Source organism: Marmota monax, unplaced genomic scaffold (genome assembly GCF_021218885.2).
Source record: "Marmota monax isolate L192 unplaced genomic scaffold, Marmota_monax_Labrador192_F-V1.1 WCK01_AAM20220418_F8-fsc00010, whole genome shotgun sequence".
Lineage (NCBI taxonomy): Eukaryota > Metazoa > Chordata > Mammalia > Rodentia > Sciuridae > Marmota > Marmota monax.
In genome coordinates this window covers 14,068,706-14,094,920 of record NW_026692321.1, presented here as the reverse complement: position 1 = coordinate 14,094,920, position 26,215 = coordinate 14,068,706, and the positions used below count along the sequence as shown (strand labels likewise).

Genomic DNA, 26,215 nt, shown 5'->3' with positions numbered 1-26,215 from the left:
GTATTAAAGATGAATGCACTGTATGGGCTGGGGTTGTGGCTCAGAGCACTTGTCTGGCATGTGTGAGGCTCTGGGTTTGATCCACATAAAAAATAAATAAGGGGGCTGGGGATGTGGCTCAAGCAGTAGCGCGCTCGCCTGACATGCATGCGGCCCGGGTTCGATCCTCAGCACCACATACAAACAAAGATGTTGTGTCCGCCGAAAATTAAAAGATAAATAAAAATTCTCTCTCTCTCTCTCTCTCTCTCTCTCTCTCTCTCTCTCTCTCTCTCTCTCTCTTTCAAAAAAAAATAAATAAATAAGATAAAATTATTTTGCCCATGTACATCTAAAACACTAAAAATGAAAATAAAAAAAAAAAGATGAGTGCACTATAATGTGTTCATGCTACCTCATCTAAAAATGAAAAAAGTTTTGGAAAAGTATGTTGAAGTTACTAGTATATATTTTAGCATATCTGTTAAGTTAGGCACATAAAATGAAAGAATACTATATTTAATTTGGTAAATTTTTATGAAGCCTTTTTTGTTAAGCTTCTCAGAAATGATGATACTAATGGTTGAGTAGGAAGTCATTTTTCAAATCAGGACATCTCTAATTCTCGTACTTTGAAAAAGAGATTGAGGAATCCAGGCAAGTCCTCAATTTATTAATCAATTGATAGATATACTCGAACATCAGTGATATGAGAGCAAACAAATTTAAGAACCGCTATGTTAAACTATACTTTCTCAAAATAACCTGAACTATTTCTCATACTTATCATAATCTGTAAATACATATTTAATGGTGTTTTGTTTGATTTTGTTTCTCTAGCATCAAGCCTTGGAGAAACAATCTTGAGCATATTATTTATCCTCAGTGAATCCAAGTGAGAAATTGAATAAGAAAATGGATTTTGTGCAGGTGGTATTTGCAGTCCTGAGAATTCCTGTTTACCCAGGCACAGGTAATTAGAGCAAGAATTAAACTTCAGAAGCACAGAACTAGAGGAAGAGCATTTTTTTAGGACAAAGACTGTCATTTGGTTCGCCACTTTTCCTCCCTTTCTTTCCTTCCTTCCTTTCTCCCTAGGGAGCAGGGTTTAACAAAAGTAAAAATAAACCTACTTTGCCAAACTAGTCTAAGACACAGAATACATAACCACTGTCACGTGTGTTATTTGTGTGTTATTTGCAGTAGTGAAACAATTACCTTAGAAGACAACACTGTGATTCTGGACAAGTTCATTAATCTCTTTGTGCCTCCTTGTCTTCATTGTCTGGTTGGAGAAACCAATTTCATTAAGCAAAATAGAGTCAGTCTCATAGTATGTGATTTCTCTTCAGAGTCTGCCATTGAAACATTAATTTTCTTTTGATATCACTCTTTTTTAGAAATCATCTCTGAATGCATGTTCACATCATGTCACTGTCGCGACCCCTTGCCCGCAAGGAAGACGCAACTCAGGAATCTTCTTTCAGCAGTTTATTCAGGCCCTTGATATTTCTTCTTCTCCCCTCTCGGATGCCCCTCCCAGCCTTAATAAAGCATCTCAAGCCCCAATGCGAAGCTGCCACGTGGAGCTTTCTCATAGGGTGGTGAAAAACCATGCGCCAACTCTCCCAAATAAGCAGTTGTTTGTCACAGACCACAGCGGAGCCAGCGCCATCTTGTAATGGCGACCATAGTCTGCAGAAACGGCAGAAGCGGCTCACCACAGTTCCCCCTTTCTGTTTTCTTAAAACAATACAGGCGAGAGTAGAGGTCCTATCCCACTGTGCAGAAGTGGCTGCATAGTATGGCTCAGTCCTAAGGAGGGCCCTTCCCCAGATCTGAGGCCATATCAGCCGACGCCTTTTTTCGTGGGGCGGGGCGTGGACGCGTCTAACCCGCATGCAATAGGACATGCTCTCCTTGAGGTCCACGTCAAGGATCACTCAAGTGCAGTGCCTTGCCTCGCATCCTGTATCGTGACGATGGTGGACGAAGGGGGATAGCTGAGGCTGAACTGTGGCTGTTTATAACGACAAACAAGTTGACAGCACCCTGAAAGAAAGGCACGGACTTTAAGGCGATAGAAAAGCACTAGTGTGGAAACCCATCTGCGTGCAATGGCAGTAAGACCGGCAGAGTGCAAGGGCTTTCCAACACTAAGAGAATAACAAGGAAAGTCATGTCGATCCCAGTGCAATGTTATAATAACTTGGGGTGTAACGACCATGACAAAGGTTTACTGTTTAAGATGCGCAAGCCAGACTTGAGGTGAGTTGCCATTTTCTAAAGCCGCAAGAGCTTGTATGATCATAGCCTTATCGTGAGCACTGCGGGCCTTAAGGCAACAGAGAAACCACAAACAGAGGAACATACCGAAGCAACACATTGCACCAAAAATGCCTACCCCCACCCACTCTTTGAAGAAGGAAAAAGCAGAAGATATCCAATCGGTGAATTGACCCAAAGTCACGGGATCGACACGAGTACTGTTCAAGACAGCTATCTGGGTTAGTTGAGACTGGATCATGTCTTCCGCTGCCATGGACCAATTTCCGGCCAAATATTCGCCAATGATGCAGGAGGCATTCCTGGAATCATTAAATCTGACAGAGGTTATGCATAAATGTGCACGTGTTGACAACCCAAAAGCACCAAGTCAGCCAATTCTTCTACCTGAGCTTGGAGTAAATCTATTCTTTGGTTGGCAGCTAAAATCCCTGACAAAATATGTTGATTAATTGTATTTTGGGATTCAAGTATGGTGGAAGTTTGTTGAACAACTTGATTAATGGTGGCAGCAGTTTGTACTTGACTGGCCATGGCCACTCCGGCCGTAACCGCTGCAGCAGCAGACACTGCCACAGCTGTCACTATAGCTGCCATAATTCCAAAATCCCTGCGGACTCTAAGTAGCTCAACAATGGGGAATTTATCTGGGTCCGCAGTGACTGGGATTGGGACAAAAGTTGGAATTTTCATAACCACTGCTACAGTCCAAGAACCATTCCAACACTCAGATAAGAGACAGGTAACATTAGAACAATCCAGCATCCCCGACGAGGTGTCATTAGCCAAAAGGAGCAAGAACGGGGATTGGACACAGACCACTGCAGGGGGCAATGTGGCATTATATAGCAGAGAGTTGAACGAAACAGATGTAAGTCTATTACCTCGTTCACTCTCCCTAACAGTGCCAGAAACATTAGCCAGCCAGCTTTTGGCTCCCAGCAATTGAGCCAATGCAGAAATATCGGCTGAAGCCCCCTTCTCATTGGAAATCAGCCATTGAAACCAGGACCAACCTACTCCTGTAGAGGAGTTGGCACTGTTGTTAAAGTTATAAACATGCCTCTTAAGAGAGGGGGAAAGGGAGAAACCTTTAGCAACTTGATGTTTCTCCCAAGAATGATCCTGACAAGGCGTAAATGTTGGGGGGAAACCAAGATTAGGGGTACAGTAAGGGGAGGCCTTGAAATGAGTGGCATTGTAAGTACTATTAGAAGAAGGAGGCACTGGGATTAGTACCTTGGAGATAATAGCCAAGGTAGTTATGTTTAAAGCAGAGCTATTTGTGGGGGTCCCTGAGCCTGATTGCTTCCCCGAAACTACTTGGCTCAGTGCGGCACTGATAATGCTCCCTGAGACCTGACTGGACCGCAATGGGTCCTCCCAGTTAGTCAAATTTTTGGTCTTAAGGCTGATGCAATTAGCGTTTCCAAGGCTGAAACAAAAAACTCCTGTGAGATTAACTTGAGATTGATTAAAAATGCTCTCCATGTCCCCTCTAGGAGAGGCACAGGGAGCAGACATCTCACATGAGGTAGAGAAAAGAGTGGGGAGGACACTAGAATTACCATGAACCGGCATCGGCATTGGCCAAGCCCGTGCCACTGCCCACCACTGCATTGGTGTCGTCTGTGCCATCGGCACTAGCACCAGAACCAGAGCACGTAGCAGAGTGAAGATCCTCATCACGGGATTGCTGTGGTATCTCTTGTTGCTGGTCGGTTGATGTCAAGACTCTTCTTGTCAGGCGTTCAGGGACCCACAACGGTTCCTTGCGATCCTGGGGAAAAACACATACAGATCCTCGCGCCCATGTCAGCATGGGGTCGGGGCCGTTCCATTGGCCTGTAAGAGCATCCTTCCACTTAACATAGCCAATCACAGAGGGCTGAGGGGACACATGTCTATCGGCCACAGAGCGACCATGAATATCCAAATTCAAAAAATTAATGGTAAAGAGAGCTAAGGACAGGCGTTCTTTAGGAGTGTGTTCAGCTCCTATTCCCCCTTTTTGTTTTTGTAAAGTTTCCTTTAACGTGCGATGAGCACGCTCAACAATGCCTTGTCCTTGAGAATTGTAAGGCAGACCATGAGTAAGTTGCACTCCCATGGTAGAACAAAAGGATGTAAATTGTCTGCCAGTATAAGCAGGTCCATTATCAGTCTTAAGGGATGCAGGAGCACCCCATGCTGCCCATGCTTCTAGGCAATGAGTAATAACATTACGTGCCTTTTCTCCCGATAAAGCAGAAGCATGAATAACTCCAGAGCACGTATCAACAGAAACATGCACATACTTGAGGTTACCAAAGTCAGGTATGTGTGTCACATCCATTTGCCAGACAACCAATGGCTTCAATCCCCGTGGGTTCACTCCATAATTAGGGGGATGAAGAAATGTGACACAATGGGGACATTGTAATACTATCTGACGAGCATCCGCTCTTGAAATGGAAAAACGCCTGCGCAGCGTTAAAGCATTAACATGGAAATTCTGGTGAAATAATTTAGCCCCCTTTAAGGAGGAAGCCAAGCATATCAACTGACCTCTAGTGGCTGAGTCCGCACAGGCATTACCCTGTGATAATGGACCAGGAAGAGAGGTGTGAGCCCGGATGTGCATTGGATAAAAAGGAGCAGTGCGGCTACAGATAAGCTGTTGAAGCTGATTAAAGTAAGCAGATACATTATGGGCATTACTAATAGCTCCCACGGCCTCCAGGACTTTTAGTGCTTGTACCACATAGATGGAGTCCGAAATAAGATTAAAAGGAAAAGAACACTGTTTAAAAACCTCAATAACAATTTGCAGTTCCACCCATTGTGGATTTCCAGGAGCAAATTGATGCTGAACAGGGGGAGAATCATTAATTACATAAGCTCCCATTCCAGACTTGGAACCATCAGTAAAAATATTAACAGCCCCCGGAATTGGATTGGGTGAAGTTACCTTAGGGAAAATGATGGGATGTTCTTTAACAAAATGGAGTAATGGATGGGAAGGGTAATGATTATCAATATCCCCTTGAAACGAGCAACATAGAATAGCCCAGTTGTCTAGAGTAGCACACAAAACATTAAGTTGAGCTTTAGTATAGGGTATAATAAGAGAAGAAGGTGATTGTCCGAAAAATTGAATGCTTTGTTGAATCCCTTTAAGTGCTAACGCTGCAACAGCATCAGGATAGAATTCTAAGGATTTTCCTGGGGATACATGTGGGTGGATCCATATTAAAGGCCCATCTTGCCACAGTACTCCAGTAGGCTGCCGCATAGTGGCAAGCACACATAACTGGAAAGGTTTATCACTCTGGAGCCTGCATAGAGTAGCATGTTATATAGCTTCTTCTACTGTTATAAGGGCCGCTCTAGCCTCTTTGGTGAGGCTACGAGGAGAAGCAAGATCTGGATCACCCTTAAGGGTAGCATACAAAGGCTGGAGCACACCATTAGGAATATGCAAATATCCCTTTATCCAATTAATATCTCCCAGCAGTTTTTGAAAATCATTTAGAGTTTGGAGATCCTGAGTTCTTATGGTGATTTTTTGTGGTTTTAATTTGTCATACCCAATTATCGCTCCCAAATACTCAATAGAATTCCCCGTTTGAACCTTTTCAGGTGCGATATGTAGCCCATATTGAGCTAACAGCTTTACTAATTCTTTATAGGCCTCATTAACTGTCTGCTCTAACTTAGCGGCCAATAACACATCATCCATATAATGAATGATCTTGATGGAGGAATACTTATGTCTGAGAGGTGCGAGTGCCTTCCCCACATACATCTGGCACATCGTGGGACTATTAGCCATTCCCTGCGGCAACACTACCCACTCAAACCTTTGATCTGGTTCCTCGTGGTTACACGAGGGAAGGGTGAAGGCAAAACGCTGTGAGTCTTTAGGATGCAAAGGAATAGAAAAGAAACAGTCTTTAATGTCAATAGCAATAATATGCCAGCCCTGAGGAACAGAGGAGAGCAGAGGCAGCCCTCTTTGAATGGGCCCCATAAGTTGCATTTGAGCATTAACTGCTCGTAGATCATGCAGTAGGCGCCACTTTCCTGATTTTTTCTTAATAACAAATATGGGAGTATTCCATGGAGAAGTAGAAGGTTGGATGTGACCCAAGTCAAGTTGTTCTTTGACTAGATCATGGGCTGCTGCCAATTTAACCGAGGGAAGAGGCCACTGAGGCACCCAAACAGGCTCCTCGGTGAGCCATGTTATGGGTATTTGAGCCCCAGTGGCCCCTAGGAAAAACCCAGACCAAATCTGTTAAGCTGTTGATGACCTTGCACAGGATGCCTATGCCCCTGTAGGTGTTTTCCTAGTCCTAGACCTGGCCTATACCCCATATTTTGCATAATTTGTTGAGACACTGGGGAATAGTCATTACTAAGAGTGAACCCCATGTCTTTCATCAGATCACGGCCCCATAAAGAGATAGGTAAATCAAGTACATAAGGCTGAAAGGTGCCATTGTGTCCTTCCGGGTCCTTCCAAGATAGATGTCTACAGCTGATTTGAGGGGCTTGGGCATATCCAAGTCCTCTCAGGGATTGATCAGAAGTCTGCACTGGCCATCCCTTAGACCAGTCCTTAAGGGCTATGATACTACGGTCTGCTCCTGTATCCAGCAATCCCACAATAGATTTACCTTCTATGCTTAATTCCAAAGTGGGGCGATTGCTCATATCTAGTGACAAATAGGCACAATTCCCTCCGGTGGTACCAATCTCACTTCCCGTCCGTGACCTTGAGTCAGCAGGGAAGTGATTATGTAAGCTAGGCAAAATTAGTAATTGAGCAATCCGATCCCCTGGGGAGATAGACACAATGCCCCTTGGAGCCTCCACCATAACCTTTACTGCCCCTACAGTATCAGGGCTAATGACTCCGGGAAAGACATGAAGACCTTGTAAAATAGAGGATGCACGTCCAATTAACAAACCTACAGTGCCAGGTGGTAAAGGCCCTTTGAACTCAGTTTCCACCAATTGGACTCCCATCTTAGGTGTTAATACGAGTCTGGAGGTGGAACAGAGGTCCAATCCCGCGGCACCTGTAGTGGCTCTCCGCGTCTCATGGGATGGCGCAGAGATGGCCATGTCTCGGGTTCGGGTGTGACATTCTCCAATGCCCCATATATTTGTGGGCCCTGGGGTCGGGGGCCCCTTTGGCCGTTTTTTTGCCCAGCTGAAATAGGCTGTCCATGGATGTCCCTCACTGATCTACACTCTTTTGCCCAATGCTTCCCCTTTTTACATTTTGGACACAGCCCTGGTTGACGAAGGCCATTGGAAGGGCCACCGTGAGGAGGTCCAGTAAAATTGTCTTTTTTGGGACATTCACGTCTGAAATGACCGGGTTGACCACAATGGAAGCATGTTCCAGCACCAGGACTGCCCCCTTTTTGCAATCCGAAGGACAGCAGCTGCAAGACCTGCATTAGTTAAAGGTCCTCCAATCTCTCTACACACTTTCATCCATGCTTCTATGCCCTTATTTTTATAAGGCGTGATTGCCGCTTTACATTCCTTGGTGCATTGCTCAAAGACCAATTGCTTGATAAGGGGCATGGCTCTATCAGGATCCCCAAAAATCTTTCCAGCGGCATCCACCATTCTTGCTACAAAATCTGAAAAGGGTTCTGTAGGGCCTTGTAGAATCTTGGTCAAATTACCAGACACCTCTCCTCTATTTGGAAGCTACTTCCATGCCCGAATGCAAATGTTGTTAATTTGATCATATGCCTCAAGAGGAAATCCTGTCTGTTGATTTGCAAATCTACCCTGCCCCAAAAGCATATCCTTGTCCCAATGGGGGTGTCCCGCCGCATGGTTTTGGGCGGCCTGCTCTATTGCGCCCTCTAGCATAAATGCTCTCCAGTCCAAATATTTACCCGGGGAAACACAAGCCCGAACAAGGCTAGCCCAATCAGAGGGAGTCATGCAGTATCTAGACAGACTCTCCACCTGAGTTAGTGTGAAGGCGGCATCCACCCCATAAGTGCGCACAGACTCCGCCAGGGTCTTCACAATTTTAAAATCTAAGGGTTCATGGAATCTTCCCCTATTGTCATCCTGAAAAACTGGATAAGCAAGACCCATCTCAGCGTTAACAGCCCTCCATGTTTGGGCATGGAAAGCTCTCCCCGAAACACCCCCACCGTACGGCGGTGGATCCGGGGGATCGCTTTTCTTGAGCCCCTGTTTATTTCTGTTCCCTTCTCCTATAGCTAAACTCTCTAGCTGACGAGACAGCCTCCCGAGCTCTTCCTCCTCATCCTCCTCTTCCTCTGACCCACTTTCACATGGGGGTGTGCGCAGCGCACTGAGATCTGGATACAATCGTCTCCTCCCCTGTTTCACGCTCCGCACACTCCCATCCTCCTGAGGCACCTCACTTCCTGCCGTCTCCGATTTCTCCTCATGTAATTGCTCTAGAACTTCCTGTCCTTTAGTAAGTGCTTCCTGACATCTGCCATCTGTAAGGCAACTACGGACCATTTTCCAAAGGGGTATCACCCCACCCTCTAATATGCCCTGCTCAGAAGCAAAGTCAAGATCTTTGCCTAATTTATCCCAACTAGGTACAGTAAGGCTGCCCAAAAATGCAAACCATGGTGCAGCGATATCTATCTTCTGTAAAAATCTCTGTAAAGTACTATGTTTCACTTCCAGGCCCTTGGAACGTAACAGGCCATCTAGGGCCAGGAGAAGCGGACTTGAAGATGCGGCACCCATGACACAACAATAAAAGAAGCACAAAAAACAAAAGCGAAATGACACAACAAAAGAAACACAGAAAACAAAAGCAAAAGTACACAGTGCAGCTGCAATAAAATGTAATGCTCTCTCTTTCTTTACAGAGGAGCTGCCCCGCTTTGGTCACGGATCCCACTTACCTGGGACTAACCCCGCTTTGATCGCGGATCCCACTTATTGGGACTAACCCCGCTTTGGTCGCGGATCCCACTTACCTGGGACTAACCGGTGCACCACCCCTGACTGCTGAAAGTTCTGGTTCCCGGGTTTCGGCACCACTTGTCGTGACCCCTTGCCCGCAAGGAAGACGCAACTCAGGAATCTTCTTTCAGCAGTTTATTCAGGCCCTTGATATTTCTTCTTCTCCCCTCTCGGATGCCCCTCCCAGCCTTAATAAAGCATCTCAAGCCCCAATGCGAAGCTGCCACGTGGAGCTTTCTCATAGGGTGGTGAAAAACCATGCGCCAACTCTCCCAAATAAGGAGTTGTTTGTCACAGACCACAGCGGAGCCAGCGCCATCTTGTAATGGCGACCATAGTCTGCAGAAACGGCAGAAGCGGCTCACCACATGTCACATTCTCTAACTGTGGGTAAAAATATCTTTCTGTAGTTCTCATATCCTCCAATATCTCAGAGAAAGACATTTTTTCTTTGTTTTTTTACACCCCACTTTCTAGAACTCTAGCCCTAAATAAATTAACACTGAAGTGTTCAGTCTCTTTAGGACTTGACTTTGTTTTGTCATTTTTAGGTACCACCAGAGGGCAGCACTGAGGTAGTGATGCCCCTGACTCTAGATGTCTGGGTATCTGGAATGGACCTGTCACTTCTTAAAGGAGGATCCCTTTTCTATTTATCATGCAATTCAAATTCATCATTTTTCTTTCAAAAAACTGTCCAGTATTAATGAGTTTGTGGGTTATGATTCAGCTCTACCACTCCTTGGTATGGACCCAAAAGAATTAATATCAGCACAGTAGCCAAGGTGTCCCTTGACAGATGAATGGGTAATGAAAATGTGGTCTGCATACACAATGGAATTTTATCCAGCCATAAAGTAGAATGAAATTATGCCATTTGCAGGAAAATGGGTGGAACTTGAGCGCACCATGTTAAGCAAAATAAGTCAGATTCAAAAATTTTGACAAGTGTTACATGGTTTCCTTTATATGTGAAATCTAGGGGTAAAAAAGTAAAAAGAAAAAAGGGATGTCATGAAAATAAAAGACAGGCCATGAGGGTAAAGAAAGGGGATAAGAGAAGGCAGGAGGAGAGGGTAGAGGGAAACACTGGGAAATAAAACTGATGGAAATGTGTCATATGCAATGAAGACATGGGGAAGCAGATACCATCATACCTTTATGGCAGAGTGTTAATTGGGGCAAATTGAAAAGTACATCTCTGCAGTCTCTGCATTGTTTCCACCCTTTGTTCTGGCTTCCCCTTCCCCACGCCCTTCTCACACGCCTAGTAATTTCTCTTAAGGAAATTATTCTGACTTCAAGCAAAGATTTTAGCCATGTGGACAACCAGTGCAGCATAATTATAATAACATACACTAGAAACATTCCACAGGTCTAACAAAAAGAGTTTGGGACCATATAATAGATTAGTCCATGACTGTTTAAAAATAAGATTATTGACATGATTTCACATAATGTGGTAGACACATGACCATATGTAGTATCCAGGACAATTTTACATGGTTTATGGAAAGGCAAAACTTGTTTCTGTGTCACTGAAATCTCTTTCCTGGTTCCAGAGTCCTGGTCCTGGTTCAGCATGGCCTCCTTCCTAGACAGCCAGAGGCTCAAACATCCCACACACCCAGATTTTCTCCTCCCATCCTCTACTGGGAGTCCCAGTTCTTTCCCTCTACAAGAACCAGACTTCATTCTGCCATCCGAGCTCCATCTCCTTCTCTACACAGCCCTCCCTCAGTCAGCAACCAACTCCACGCTCACTGCCTTCCACCTCAACTTTGTCCCTTTGTCCCTAAGTTCCAGTCTGCCTTCCCTTGTGTCATTTTCTGGCACATGTCCCCTGGAAAGTTCTTTCCCAACTGTGTCTAAACCATATGGCCTCAGCCCTGGCCTCCAGCCTCCTCTTTGCCTCTGCACATCCCGATGCCCTTTCCCATGTCACCATTTGTAGTGCTTTGCTTCAGCAGTTGCTTCCCAGACCAACAAATATTCCCCCTGGAACATTCGGGGTTTTTTTATGCTGGCCCTTTTATGTTCCACCCTCATCTCTCTCTTTCTCTGATCACTCTCCTCACTTCGTTGTCATTCAATTTGTTTTACAGGTGGGGCTTCCTTAGATATCTTCTTCAATATTTGGGAAGCAACCCAACCATAAATGGCATCCAGATGAATTACCTCAGGCATGAGATGGAAGTGTTCATCTTCTCATCATGGTGATCCCACATACGCAGGAAGCAAACTCTTTTTCTGAAAACATATAGAAAGTGAGTTAATTTTATTCACCAGTCAGGATTTATAAAATTGGTACCTTTGTCAAGTGGACATTGGTTAAATATTTCCTATGAGTTATGTGACTTAGAGAGTAGTGGGGAAACAGAGGTAAAAAAGACAAAACACAAGTAAACATTTTTAAAGATTAATTTAAATCAGAACTTAAAATCTCACTTGAAAGTCACTGTGGTCTTTGTAGGGAAGAATTATTTTAGAAGTTGGAAGTTGAAATGTAATAAATAATACATGTTATTGGTACATGTGCATTAGAGCTCTGGTCCCTGTCACCAAGGATTACTTTAAGTACAAAATAGTCATTAATATGTTACCCACGCAATAGTGGGACCCCAAAACTCATAATGAAGACCTTGAAGTATCCAGTAAAAGATAAAACATTTAAGAAGGCAAAAAAATGTAAGACACAGCCCATTTTGAGTCTTCTTATTGATGATGAAACAGGAGAGATGGTACTTTAAATGATATTCTCAACATATTCTACAAATGTCAAGGTAAACTAGATATAATATATAACTTACTTGAAGTACAATAATAAGTAGCCCCAAAAATGATACCATGGGCATCTGGCAAATATGTGAAAATAAAGTTTTTAGTAATACAGATACACATCTACTCTGGCAGTAGATCATTACCTTAAATCTCACAATTAATTATAATCATTTTAATCATCTGTGTCCACCATTGTCAAGAATTGAATAGTTCCATTTGACTCAACTTTCTCATTTTCTGAACCTTATTGTCTGTCTTAAGAACCAAATCTTTATTTTAGACATTTTTAGCTAGGATTTCTGTAAAACATACTGCATGTTACACATTTTCTAACTTCTTAAATGCTTTAACTTTTACTGCAATCTTTTTTTTTTTGGAGGGGGGGGCACAGTACCAGGGATTAGACCCAGGGGCACCTAGTCACTGAGCCACATCCCCATCCCCAAAATAAATATATTTTTAAATTTTGAGACAGGATCTCGCTAAGTTTTTTTAGAACCTCACTAAGTTGATGAGGCTGGCTTTGAGCTTGTGATCTTCCTGCCTTAGCCTCCTGAGCTGCTGGGATTACAGATGTGCACCACTGTGCCTGGCTAACTTTTATCAATGTCTTTAAGATTTTTGTTGTAAGTTTCCATGGTAGAGGTTACAGAAGGAAACGTTAGCCCTGAGCAAGTTAAAATGTGAAAGTTCTTATGTCTGTTTTTTGTTGTTGTTCTTGTTGTTTTGTTCACCATAACAGTGAAAGTCGTGCCTGCAGCTAGCTGTTCTCTCTGCTGCTGGGAAACACTACTCCATGGGCCTCTGAAGCTCCTGCAGGTCCTACTTCAAGAATTCAAGACCCAGATCATTCCTTCTCTGGGACATTTCTCAAGGTTGTGTTTGCAGTGAGCAACCTTGAACACTGTAATAACCTTTTCTTCTAGATCAAGATTACTGTAAGGAGGGACATTTCCTCCGCTTAGTGTCCCTCTCCTGAAACACATCCAACACGTGTGCAGTGCATGTCTAGGACACCCGTGTCATGACACGGAGGAGCTAAGGAACCCATGCAACCACTGACAACCTACTTCCTGCTTTTGCTGTAAATGAGTTTTCAGCCTCCTGGCTTCTGTCAGTATCTGTGACATAGTGGCAAGCTGACTTGTTAAGTCCCAATATGTTAAAATCTCAGACCCTTCAGAGTTCTTGCAATCTACCTCCCAATTTATTGTTTCATTTACTCTTGTAGCAAACATGTATAAATTATGAATGTACCTAGAAATATGTAAGGTCCTATGAGTATACAAAGCAAACAAGTATTAGGAACTTTCTTAAGAAGTTCTGCCTGGTGAGAAGTGCAGATATTCAAAACCGATTTTTCCAACAATACACTATTACTATTGAAGGCACAGAAATTAGGACTGGAAGTTTCTAGAGGAAGTGACTGAGACTGAATTGAGCCTTTAAGGATGAGGAATATTAGGCCAGGCAAAGACAGAGGACATAGATGCAGGTCAGGATAATACAAACCAAAGGCAGCACAAGAGAAATAGCACAGGATGCCTAGAAAACTAAAATAAGCTCAATTGTGCACCAGGATAAATTGAGAGGCTTGTTCAGAGAGCTGAGAAGTAGCAGAGAAAGATTACAGAGGGCAGAACATGATGATTATGGAGTTTGAACTTCATCTTAGAACTGATGATAGAATGTAGAAGTTTACAAAGTGTTGAAGTCAAATCACAGTTTCAGGAGAAAGTAGAGTTGTGGGGAAAGTTTGGATGCCAGTTTACCAACTTCAAGGTACTAGTTTCCTCTGGGAAGAAGGAAGCCTAAAGAATAGGGTTTGTTTGGGGACATGAAGGAGGATTTAAACTATTTTGTTAATGTTTTATTTCATTAGAAAATGATAGAGATGAAGAGCTAAAGACAAAATAGCAAAATACTGCCTTAGTACTATGGTGAGTAGGCATCATATTATCTGTAGGTATCTATCTTCTGCACTTTGATGTGTTTTAAATGTTTCATAATTTAAATTGAGTGTTGATTAAATCCTGCCATGTAAGGTCAATTAAAGTCCAATATTATTATAAACTTCACATAACAAAGTACACTATATTGTGATTACATTCCTGGATAATCTCACCATTGACATAGCTACTAGATTTACAGATAAGAGTCAATACATGTTAGATCTATCAGAAAACTTTTCCAGAGGTACTAATGAGTGGAGAATTATGTCAGTAGATTCTGAGTTATGATTCTTTATTGTTTCTCAGAGAAGGCCAGAGTTAAGACTAGTGTCCACCAGACAATGCCTGCTGTTAAGTTCCATAGCATGATTAATTATTGCTAAGAGTGAGTGAGTGCCCTGTGATCCTGTCCTTGCAAATGAAATGTCTGTGTTTAGAAAAGCATCAATGTAATAAAAACCTAGTCAGGAATTAATTGGACCATGTCCTCCCCCCTAGCTTCACATTTATCATTTTGAATCATAATTGCCTGTCTGTAAGCTTGGCACATAGTAGGTAGACAATAAATAATTGTTAACTGACTGACAGCCTCCAGGAAGTCAAATTCCATAAGCAGAGGATTGTGTCAACTTACCCCAGCTCCTGGTATGGTGGATCTGGCATGAGGTTGGCACCAGCAAGCATTTACTGGATGAATGAAGAGGAAGCTAAAGACCCTGCTATCTTCATGAAAATTTCCAGATCTCCCCCAGAAGAAGGATCTCTTCCTCTCAAATTTTTATCTCCTCTTCAAATGTTCAATAGATGTTCTTATAGGGACTTGTATCTCTCCTTCCTGTTACTATAGAATAGTAACTTGTAAGTATCTTGAGAGTAAGGTATATATTCCCTTTTTGAAATTTATTGCAGAGTAATAGTGGAAAGAAACAAAGAATCTAAAATTAGTTCATTTAAACACTCTTTTAAGTTGAGGAGAATTGTATATTGACCTTAATGTATGCAACTTCAAGACATTTAAAACTAATTCCATTTACCTCTCTTAAGCTACTTCGGTAACAAATGAATGGACTGTACTCTGTTTTCGCCATGCCACCTACAGGGCTGGTGTTTCTGTTTGCTCAGCTATTTCCCACTAAACACCAATGAACAAAGACAGCTGCCAAACGTTTTCCAGGTCATTTGCTCTGTTTGTAAACAGAGAGGGTACAATATTTAACAAGATGTAATCATTTGCAAACTAGATTTATGCAGAATGAAAGAATTGAAAGAGAGGAGCGAAATTAATGCAAGTCTTAAGTGCTTAATGACCCTATTAATTGAGAGATAGGTAATTGGAGAAATTAAACAGACGAGGTAATGGCCTTGGAGTCATTAACTTATTCTGGGAGTGCTGCTAATGTTTACCAGGTGATTTTCCTCTGAGTTGAGAGCTAAGAGTCAGTTCACTTTACCACAATAGTTCTTGAATCTAGCCAGTCATAAAAATCACTTGGAAAGTTTCTGAATACTCAAACCCCTAAGTTTTCTTCATATTCCTTAACCAGACTCTTTGAGGTAGGATGGAGGCATATGGGTTTTAAAAACCTGTTCAGTTGATTCTTTTGATCTTCTGATCAAAGCTGATCCAACTTGGACATCATTGTTTTAGGACAGCATTTCTCAAACTTCACACTGTTGATATTTGGGAATGGTCAATTGTTGTAAAGAGTGTCCCATGCATTGTGGGATATTTGCCACTATTCTTGCTGTGAACCCAGAATATGGTACCTAAAACAATGCTGTCTGATAGAAGTTGCTATGATAAAGGAAATATTCTCATCTGCACTGTTCAATACTGTAGCCACAAAAAATATATGTTTATTGGGCACATGAAATATGGCTAGTGCAACTGAGAATGGAATTTTAAATTTTCTTTTAATTAATTGAATTTTAAAAGCTGCATACAACTAGTGGTCGTTATATTGGAGAGAATAGCTTTACAAGATCCAGATTTGACTGTAGGCAGTGATATCCATGCCATTTCCCCCTAAATGCTTCAGAGACCTGTCATGTAAAAATAACTTAAAAGACTAGAAAATATGCCTACCTTCCTGTCTGAATAAGAAAAAAAAATCTTAGGATGCTATGACTAAAAGGAGTGTTTACTTGCAGTTTTGTTTTCTAAAGACTGTCTAGGAAGTCTTCCTTGTATTCAGATTATATCCAGATTATCAGAATTAAACCAGCCTGGCTGGAGACAGCCCCTTTCAGTTCTAATCATGATTTCCTTTTACTGTCAGTCTTTAACATTTTCTTGGAGAGAGTTCTCATTTTTGTCTCTTTTCTCTCAATTCTTAAGAGGTAAACATACAATTACCATATGACCCAGAAATTTCACTCCTAGCTGTCTACCCAGAAACATAAATGAAAATTTATATACACACAAACACTTGTACACAAATGTTTGTAGCAGCATTATTAATATTAGCCAAAAAGTGGGAATGACCCAGATGCCAATCAACAAAACCTGGTAGACTTATAACAATGGAAAATTATTTGGTGATAAAATGAAATAAGCTACTGACATCATCAGAGTACTAGGAGATATCGTCTACTTTGAGGGCCTATGCTCTTCATGCTAATGTTTACCAGGTGATAGAGCCCATTCTCTAATTCTAAGCTCCTCAACTCAAGACAGCTTTCCAGGGAATAAATTCCTAGGTTTTTGGTTGTAACGCTCAGGTTCAGGCCCCTTGAGCACTGGTGTTCAGGAGACCTTGAACTGTGTAGACAGCAGGAAGGGGAAGACAGTCAACATCAAGTGAAGTAAAATCTTACCTAATGTAAACCAAACAAATTTTTTAAAGCAATTATGCTTTTGTCTTCTGGAAGAAATAATATCTCATGAAGGAAAAGTTTAGTTAGATGGAGATCTCATAGAAAAATATGAAGACAAGCAGGTGCTCAGTTTGGAAGGCAGAAAAGAACTGGCTTCTTAAAGAAAAATATTCATTCAACAGACAAGGCAGTGAACCATAGGCAAAAAAAAAAAAAAAAGTGACACCCTATAGTTGACAACAATTTTTTAATAATCTTATAAAGAACTAAAAGAAAGGAGTTTGATGTTACCGACAAAAATGGTGATTGTTTAAAGAGATGGGAATGTTAATTACCCTAATTTGATAATTACAAATTGTATACCTACAATGAATTATCATGTTGTAACTCGTAAAATACAATGAAAATTACAGAACAAAGACACCAATCTGTGTTTAAGCATTAAGCCATTTCTAAACCTTCTTCTGTTCTCTGAGGATTCAGGTAGATACCTAGAGTTTTTATGAGAAGAGCTAAGTCCTTTGGAATGGTTTTAAGAAGAGTGTGATTTATTGGGAAGACAGCTTCAACTTCAAGACAGGATAAGTCAGTTTTACTTCAATTTTTTATAACCAGATATAGTGGTGGTCTTCCCTGACCCTGTCTGACTAGATTGGAACTTCTGAGAGCTCTTGGACATACCCTTATGATAGCACTTATTATTTTTTAGGGTTGTTAGTTTTTATCAGCTTCCCCACTAGACAGTGAACTTCTCAAGAACTGAGACTTATTGTCATTACTGTGGTTTTCCATTATCAAGAATTTCTCATCACAGTTTGGTGGGTAGGCCAGTTTCCCATCTCTGAGGAGCAGCGTTTCATTTTCAGGTATTCCATAGGCCAACTGACTCCTTCCCAGTTGAGATAATTCAAAGGTCAACCCCATTCCTGGACTCTGCCTCATGACCCTATGGTACCTCAGACTGTACTGTGACAATGTGTTCTACTAGTTTGGGGCTGGACTACAAAATGGGTGTTCTACACCAAATTGCTCACTAGAGTGGATTTAGCATCATTCTTTTGGCTTCCAGTGAAATGCTTTTCAAATAGTGTTGTCAAGTGGACTTCAGATATCCAAACCACATTCCTCCTGTTGGGCACCCTGGTGAGAGATATCTGTTTTTTTCAGGCATTTTTATGTAAGGTGCTAAGAAGCAAATTACTCAGTGACAGCTGTAGGTCCTGAAGACATTCACCCACCTTCCCTGTTGCCTGTCCTCATGGGAAGAGCGGTAGAAAAGACAGGGTAATGAAGCCATTGAAGATTCCAGTTTACTTAACATCGTGGATATGAAATCAGAAATTTTGTGATATTCCTTCATGTTGCAAGTCTGGGAAGACCTAGTGCCAGCACTTGTCCCTGCCCGCCCCTCTTGGTTTCTTTCTAACTCATTCTTTCTCTGAAAAGAACTTTCCAGTTGCACCATTATCATGAATTGTCTGGGCAAGAAGCATGTTTTCATCAAATCTTGGGGTTATGATCTTTCCACTGACACCAACTTGTAAACATTGTAACAGACACAGTCCTCTATCTGGATTGCCTGTGTCTGTGCTGACACTATCTGAGTTTGAAAAAAGAAAGCGATAGCAAGAGCCCATAAGAGTCCCCAGGCAGCGCCAGCCTGTTTGAGTTAGTCATTATCACCAGAGCTGTAAGACGTCCTTGGAGAACTCCACCTGCTTGCTTCCTGGGCTCCTGGGGCAAAAAAGCAGCAGGGAGAAATGCACTGTTTTAATTTCTGAGAACACACAGATGAACTTTGGATTGAAGAAATCTGTACTCCTTGAAACCTTTGGCCAGAGTTATAAATCTGTGAGCTGCGTGGCAGGGATGTCTCTGACTCTGGAACACAGAACAAAGAGCATTTTGGTTAGTCACACAGAGCAAAACACAAGAGAAAAGGAAACCCAATGTTGACACCACCCACAGGGTCCTAAAGGACCCCCACCTTCTCTTTTAGGCCTGAAGAGGGGGAAAAAACAGAGGCAGAAAATACACAGGTGCAGATTAAGTTAGTCTGGGCTAGACAGGCCTGGGAAGTGGGCGAGCTCTGTGGTCAGTTTCCTTGGGGCCTGCTCATGCGGGGGAAGGGGCGTCTCAGTCCTTCAGAACCTCCACTTTCTGCATGAGGGAGTTGCTCTTAATTCAAAAGGGGAGTCCCCAAATTCAGTATGATTTATGACAAAAACACATTGTCACAAAGCCCGACGATTTCCACTATACCTGATAAGACTTTTTAAAACATTTTTTCCTAATTCCCAAACATATTTTCACTGTAGAACATTTTTAAATGTATAAAAGGATTACAAAAAAATTTTTTGTTCCATATTTGTTCACCATGTTCTTTTGCAATTAAAGGGAAACTAAATCTTTTAAATCACACAGAATGGAAAAGAAAAGTGTGAGTTTCTACTTTGGATTTGGAAATCCTAAATTTTGGTCACATAGAACAACAAAGCACACTTAGACAGAGACCTTGCTTGAGATTGGGTGGTACACTGCAGAAGGATGTGAAATCCAACCAGCTTGTAGAAGTGTACACAGCATAATATTCTCATGAGGGTCTGGCGGTACTGAGAAATTCATGTTCTCCTAATGGACCAAATCCTGCTATCGTCACTGGTAGGGCACAGCCCACAATCAGTGGAGGGATTCCTGAACTGTGTGACATTATCCCTAAGTTCTTATCACAGGCTCTAAAATTCAGGCAATTAAAACAGAGAGAAAGCAAGGGAGTGCATGGAAACAGAAGAAGGATAGAAGTTTGTGGGTTATTGTGATCCTGCACTGACTGCCAACAGACTCTCTAGCTAAGAAGGAAAGACACAGATCTGTGAAGGGTGGTTTCTAACAACAGGTCATGTTGTCTGTGGTTAGAAGGAATTTGGGTAGGAAAGAGGATCAGCTAAGTGCTAAGCCAGGTTCTGTTAGTCTTAACTCCATGTATTCATGGAAATGAAACCTGGTTTGGACTGATCTTAAGTTGTTCTCTAACTTCTGCAAGACCGGACCCGCATCTCAAAATGCATCTATTTACAATGTTGTATGTATATAACATACACCCCTGCCTTTTTTACCTTGGTTTCCATTGCATTCTTCAATTGCCAACTCTGATATGGAAATGAATAAAACTAACCCCTCCCCCACCTTCATTTTTTGTCACCTGCACAATAAAGAGTTGCTCAGATCATCTCTAATTTTCTCCCCACCTTAGCACTCCACCCTGTTTTGTTCTAAAGGCCACACTCTCCTGTGTCAGGCAGTTGTCAGCTTTCTGTCACCATAACAAATGCTTGAAATAATCAACTTATAAAGAGAAAAGGTTAATTTTGGCTCACAGTTTTGGAGATTCCAGTCCATGATTTGTTAAGCCCATAGCTTTTGGGCCTGCATCAAAATAGCTCATCAGGCTGGGAGTGCATGGCAGAGCTGAACGACTCTATACTCTCATCATAGCCAGGAAGCAAAAATAAAAAGACAGCAAAGAGGAGGCTGAGTTTCCACAATAGCCTTTGAAGAACCTAGAGACCTCCTACCATGCCCTGTCTCTTAAAGGTTCCATACCTCCCAGTGGTACCACACTGGGAAACAAGCCTTTAACACATGAGTCTTTAGGGGACATTTGCTATCCAAACTATAGCAGGCAAGAACAGTGTGATCATCACTCCAGGTCACAGAGCTTACCTGGTGCTTCAGTAATCTCTTCTCTAAACCAAGTTCTTCACTAGTTATTCACTGTGTAGGCGGTTAGAGCTCCTGACACAATTCTTCAAGGAATAAAAAGGGGAAAGAAAGAAGATGTGGGTGGGAGGCAGTACTTTGCTTTTTTCCTCCCAATAATTGCTTCTTAGACTTTTCTTTTTTGCGTTTCAGAAGCACATTACTTATTAATTGATTACCACTTTTGTTTACACAGCAATTTCTCAGCAAGCAGTTTCTTAAATGATTTCTTGAGTAATTTCCCTTAATTTCAACATTATCCTTAAAAGGTCTTTAAAGTGCTTGGAATGCACACAACTTTTCAAAATGGTCTACTATTTATCTCTGCTTAACTACTGTGGAGTGGGAGGTCCTGATCCTTCCTTAGAATAGTGAGGAAACTAAAACATGTTGATATTAAATACTTAAAAGTGGCAGAATTGTTTTTACAGGTCACTAAATAGTGCACAATCACAGTTCTGGAGGAGGACAGAGGGACCGCCCAGCATGAATCAAGTCACACAGACATCAAAATTCCCCAAAGATTGTGCTAAGGCAGATAGTTAATTGGTGACAGCATCGAGATAAACACCCAGATAAATTCCCTCCCCATTAGGTATTTTTCTTCTAGGCTTGCTATCCTGAGCCAGCTACCTTGTGCCTGCTTCATGCTCTAGCCCTGACAATGCATAAAGGTCAGACATTGGAACTGTTGCCTTTAATCTCAGTCCAAAATTATAACTCCTTTATATCTCCTTTATATCATGGTTGAGTGAAACCAACTCACAGTGCTATAGAAAGTTAACTACCCAAGGAGTAACTGAGGACCCCAGGTCAGTTAGGTCATTTTGAATCTCTCCCCTGATGCCTGGGTGAACTTTGAAAGTATAAAATAGAATTGAGAGTGGGGTGTCTGAATTCACTAGAGATCAAGGATGAAGCAACTGAGAAAACAAGATCCAAAGCCAGCTCCAAAGAACAACTTTCCTCAATGGTACAAATGAACTTGGTAGAATCTAGTAGAACAGAGAATTTGAAGAAACCATGTGAAGTCATCCAGCTTATCCCTTGCTTTTAAGTAACTAACAGTGATTCACCGAATTACTTTCTGTGCCTTCAGACAGATATGTGGACTCCAACACATAGCATTTTGGGGACTTGAATTATTTCAAAGTATCCTTTGATAATTCTTTCCAGTATCTCACTAACACCAGCCACTCAGTTAACATCTAGTCTAAATCCTTCCTGCTGGCTTTGATACCTTGGGAGATATGGGAAAAAGAGCAGGTCTCCTTTTCTGAAATCTTTTCTCAATGTGTCCACTGCCCTTGTCTGGGCATGTTGAGAGCATGCAGGGGAGAATCTCAAAGAACATAGATTGTTTAATTCCCCAAATAATAAAATAAATCAGGGATAAAGTTATGGTTTTAATATTTTCAAATATTAGCTCTGTGATCGTAGGCAAATGATGTACCATCTATGAACTTCAATTTCTTCTTTTGTAATTCAGATATAATGCTTAAGCCAACTGGGATGGTACAGAGAAATTGGAACTCTTGTGCATTGCTGGTGGAAATGTAAAGTGGTACAACAGTTGTGGAAAACACTATAGCACTCCTCACAAAAGTTAACCATACCATCCAGCAATTACACTTCTGGGAAGAATTGACAGCAGCAACTCAAATAGATATTTATACAGCAATGCTCTGGAAGCATTATTCAAATAGCCAACAGATGGGAACAACCCAAATAATGAATAAGCAACATGTTGTGTGTGTGTGTGTTTGTGTGTGTATGAGTGTGTGTAACTTGGCCTTAAAAATAATTGAAATCCTCTCACACGTACAACATAGATAAACCTTGAGGACATTAGGTTAAATGAAATAATCAGACACAGAAGAACAAAGATTGTATGATTCCACTTACACACTCATAGAAATAGACCATAGAATGGTGGTTGCCAGGTTGAGGGGGTGGATAATTAGTGTTTAATGGGTACAGAGTTTCAGTTTGGGATGATAAAAAATTCTATGGCTGTACAATAGTGCAAAAGCACTTAATGACACTGAACTCTACACTTAAAACTAGCTAACATGTCAGCTTATGGTATGTAGATTTTATCACAATTTAAAAACAAAAATAATGGTCACTATATGTTTCCCACTCAGCAGAGGATATGGGGACACAGATATGATAGAAAATACTATTTTTTATTTTTTTCTATTTGGTTGGAGAGATAGGACAAATACACAAAACAATCATGACCAACAATTACTTTGTCATTATAGGCTGCTCTAAGAGGTGAGAGGAGCACCTAGTGACTGCTGGAATAGGGGTGGCTGAAGAAGGCTTGCTTCATGGATATGCAGACGTAGGTTGAACACAGATCTTTGATGGGCCAAACAAAATCTCAATTATATTCAGAAAGTATTTTTTTCCAGCAACTACTCCTCTTGTCTCAACCTAGAAAAAGCAGCCATGTTCCTCCCTTTCCAACTTGAACTCTAGGGATCCTATGCACCATTGGTTAGTTGGTATTTTATATTACATAAGACCTTCATACCAAGAAATTGCTCAAAGAGCTAGAGGCAGGCAATCTCAAGAACCTGTTAGAAACTTGGAACTGGTAAGATTGTCAGAGAGAAAAACCCAAAGGTTGGGTATTGATTGACAAATTATCTGGGGCAAACTAAGATAAGCTGCAGCAAATCATTAATATCATTAGATAACCACAGCTTAATCCCAGTATAAAGTGGTATTACATTGCTGCGGTAAGTACGATCTTTTCAGTGTACCAAAACAATGAGGCTTTGCTGTGGTGATGACAGAAAGGGGTTACAGGGAGAGATTTTTGTCAAGAGCAACAGCATCAGGCTGAGAGATATAATGGAGAGAGCACAATGTTAGTAGCCGGATGATGTGTATTCAAATCCAAGTTCTATCGCTACCTTGTGATTGGGGACAATTATTTCACTTTTCTCAGTTTCTCATAGAAGGGCTATAGGCATAATTTAGTGGTAGAGTGCATGTTTAACAGGCCTGAGGACCTAAATTCAATTTCCAACAGCAAAATAAAATAGATTCCAAAGGCAAAACATGCAAAGATTTTTATTGTCTTATTATTTCTAACACTAACTTCATAGATAAACATAATGAAACTTAAAATGCCATATCAAATTAATAAGATACTTCAGTTTATACATATGGCCATTAAAATATTTAAAGATTATGTAACTATTTTTTGGTTACTTGAAACTCTCATATTTTTGGTAGTTTAAGGATTTGAATGTTTGAATATAAATACAGTCCAATGTGTATATTTTCTCAATTAATAATGAAAAAGAAATAAATTACCCACATAAAATCAGACTTCTTTTTGTTTACAGTAAGATAATTATAAAAAAGACTTGTATGTTTAAAATGGCCTCTCAAGAACTCCAAACATAGAGGAATGTGGTATTATCGTGACTCCTTACTCATTCAACTGACATGAGTTATGAAAAGTGAAGTATAGCTAACACGCCTCCAAAATCCAGGAGACGGGCTTGGGGTATAGCTCAATTGGTAGAGTGTTGCCTCGCATGCATAAGGCCCTGGGTTTAATCCCCAGAACCACAAAAAAAAAAAAAAAAAAAAATCAAAATCCATGGAAAAATGAAAAAAAGAAAGACATTGAACTTGGAAGTAATTAGCATAAGGCACTCTATGCCAGTCCTTTTTAGAAGTCTTTTTATGAAAAATGTTATGAATTAACAGATTATTTTTAAAATATTTGGACAAAAATATTATGAATCAATGCTTGTGGAATGTCTTCTAATTAAACAAAAAACGTCAATGGACAGTACTCAGATGTTAGAAAAATAATGAAATCGAGGAACATAGAAGAACTAATAAAAATCATAGCAAAAAAATAAACAATTTAGAAAATAATAAAAGTATTAAATCAAAACTCACATTTATGTTCTTGCATAGACCTTTAGAAACTGCAATAAATAAATACAATGCACATCGTTAATGTTAAAAGATATATAAATGTTGATATTAAAAAGATTTTTAAAGAAGGGACACAGCAAAAATATTATAATCTGAATAAAAAGGCAAATATAGAAAGGCAAATATAGAAGTAAATAAAAATTATCAAAATTGAGTCTAAGGATGTGAGAACATGAATTATCAATAATGATAGAAAAACTAGAGTCATAATAAAACTATGCCAAAATTGGACAATTTTACAGAGTTAAAAAAAGAAAACTAAATCAATAAAACATTTGGATATAATTTTTAAAAATTGAAAACAAAGTCCAGTGTTGCACTATAAGAATACAATATCATGATCTTATTTAAATATAGTTTTATTCTAAGAACTTGACTACCATGATAATTGTAATTTATTACAACAAGCAACTTAAGGGGATATATTTGATAGATGTCAAAACTTTTTGATAAAATTTAACACCCATTCCTTATTCAAACAATAACAACAAAGCCTCTTAGTAACTGGGAATGGGAGGAATCTCTTGAACTCAATTTAGCATGTCAACAACAAACCTAAAGCAAACTTACACTTCGCTGCCATCTCATTTTGGGTGAGAACCAGAGAAGTTTATTTCTCACCTAAGTACTAATCCAAGGTGATTGGTTTTGGTCAGCAGGAAGTTGTCCTGCATTCTGTCTCATGCTCTAGAATATGTGCAGCTCATGGCCCATCTTCTGGAACCTGATCAGCTGTATCCATCCCCCCAAAAGGATGGAGGGATACAGTTGAGGGCTTTGTATGAGCCTGCCACAGCTGTCTGTTCAGGCTGTACTGCACTGGAGAGGACTTAGTCGTGTGGCTGTGAGGAAAGCCAGAGGTGGACCCTGCTGTGTGCACAAAGGAAGAACTGGAAAGCAAATGGCTCTTTGCCACTGTCAGTTCCTCTGGCTACTGTGAATTGTCACATGTCCTTCTACATATGCATCATCTCCCCAAGAGAGATAACCACAAATTCCATGCAGTTGCTACTGTCGTCTCAAAGTTTAAGAATTCTGAGTACTGGACAGTCCAGTCATCAAATATGGATGTGATTCTTTATGGGTTGGTGAACTATGAACTAAAAAGTGTTTACTGATCCTCGCACCCTCCACCCAAAACAAGTGAGTGAAGCAGGGAAGAACTGCCATAAAACTCCCTTTTGGAAAACTGGGAATAGAAAACACAACAAATCTTACATCAAACGAAAACATTAGATTCATAATGGATCTATATTCAAACATGAAATAGCTGAGCACAAACACAAGACGTGAAATATTTTCTAAATTGTGGAGTAGGAAAGTCTCCTGAGTGTGGCACTATTCAGAAATGACTGTAAGGGAAGTATTTTTTTTCATTGTAAAAGTAATCATAAAAATGTAAAATTCTACATCTCTGTAAATACCTTAAATAAAATTAGAGGTACATGTAATAAACATTTGCAACATAGACAGTAGTTAATATCCCTGATATCAACAAGAAAAAGGCATGCAACCTGAAAGAAAAGCAAAGGCTTTCCCTTTCAAGATGGGAAATTAAGTGCAAATAGCATGTTTCCTTCTCCTTTACTCCATTCTGTCCTTCCACTCTAAGCCTTAGACTTTTTTTCCCCCTTTTAAGTATGTAAAAGCATAGTTTTCTCTCCAAACTCAAAGAGATTATTGACTAATAGAAAATT

General features: G+C 40.7%; 1 protein-coding gene across 2 annotated transcripts in view; it reads right to left on the bottom strand.

The window, feature by feature from the left end:
* Nucleotides 1–1,455: 1,455 nt before the first annotated feature.
* Nucleotides 1,456–26,215, bottom strand: part of LOC124090648 (uncharacterized) — a 48,355-nt gene continuing 23,595 nt past the window's right edge. The window contains exons 5-8 of one of the 2 annotated variants that reach the window (XM_058578380.1): nt 20,511–20,593; nt 14,605–18,668; nt 11,416–11,487; nt 1,456–4,045 (exon numbers count right to left, since the gene is read on the bottom strand). In XM_058578380.1, the coding sequence (XP_058434363.1) occupies nt 2,593–3,951 (1,359 nt within the window). In that variant the 5' untranslated portion in view covers nt 3,952–4,045; nt 11,416–11,487; nt 14,605–18,668; nt 20,511–20,593 and the 3' untranslated portion in view covers nt 1,456–2,592. The other variant, XM_058578381.1, reaches the window with a different exon arrangement.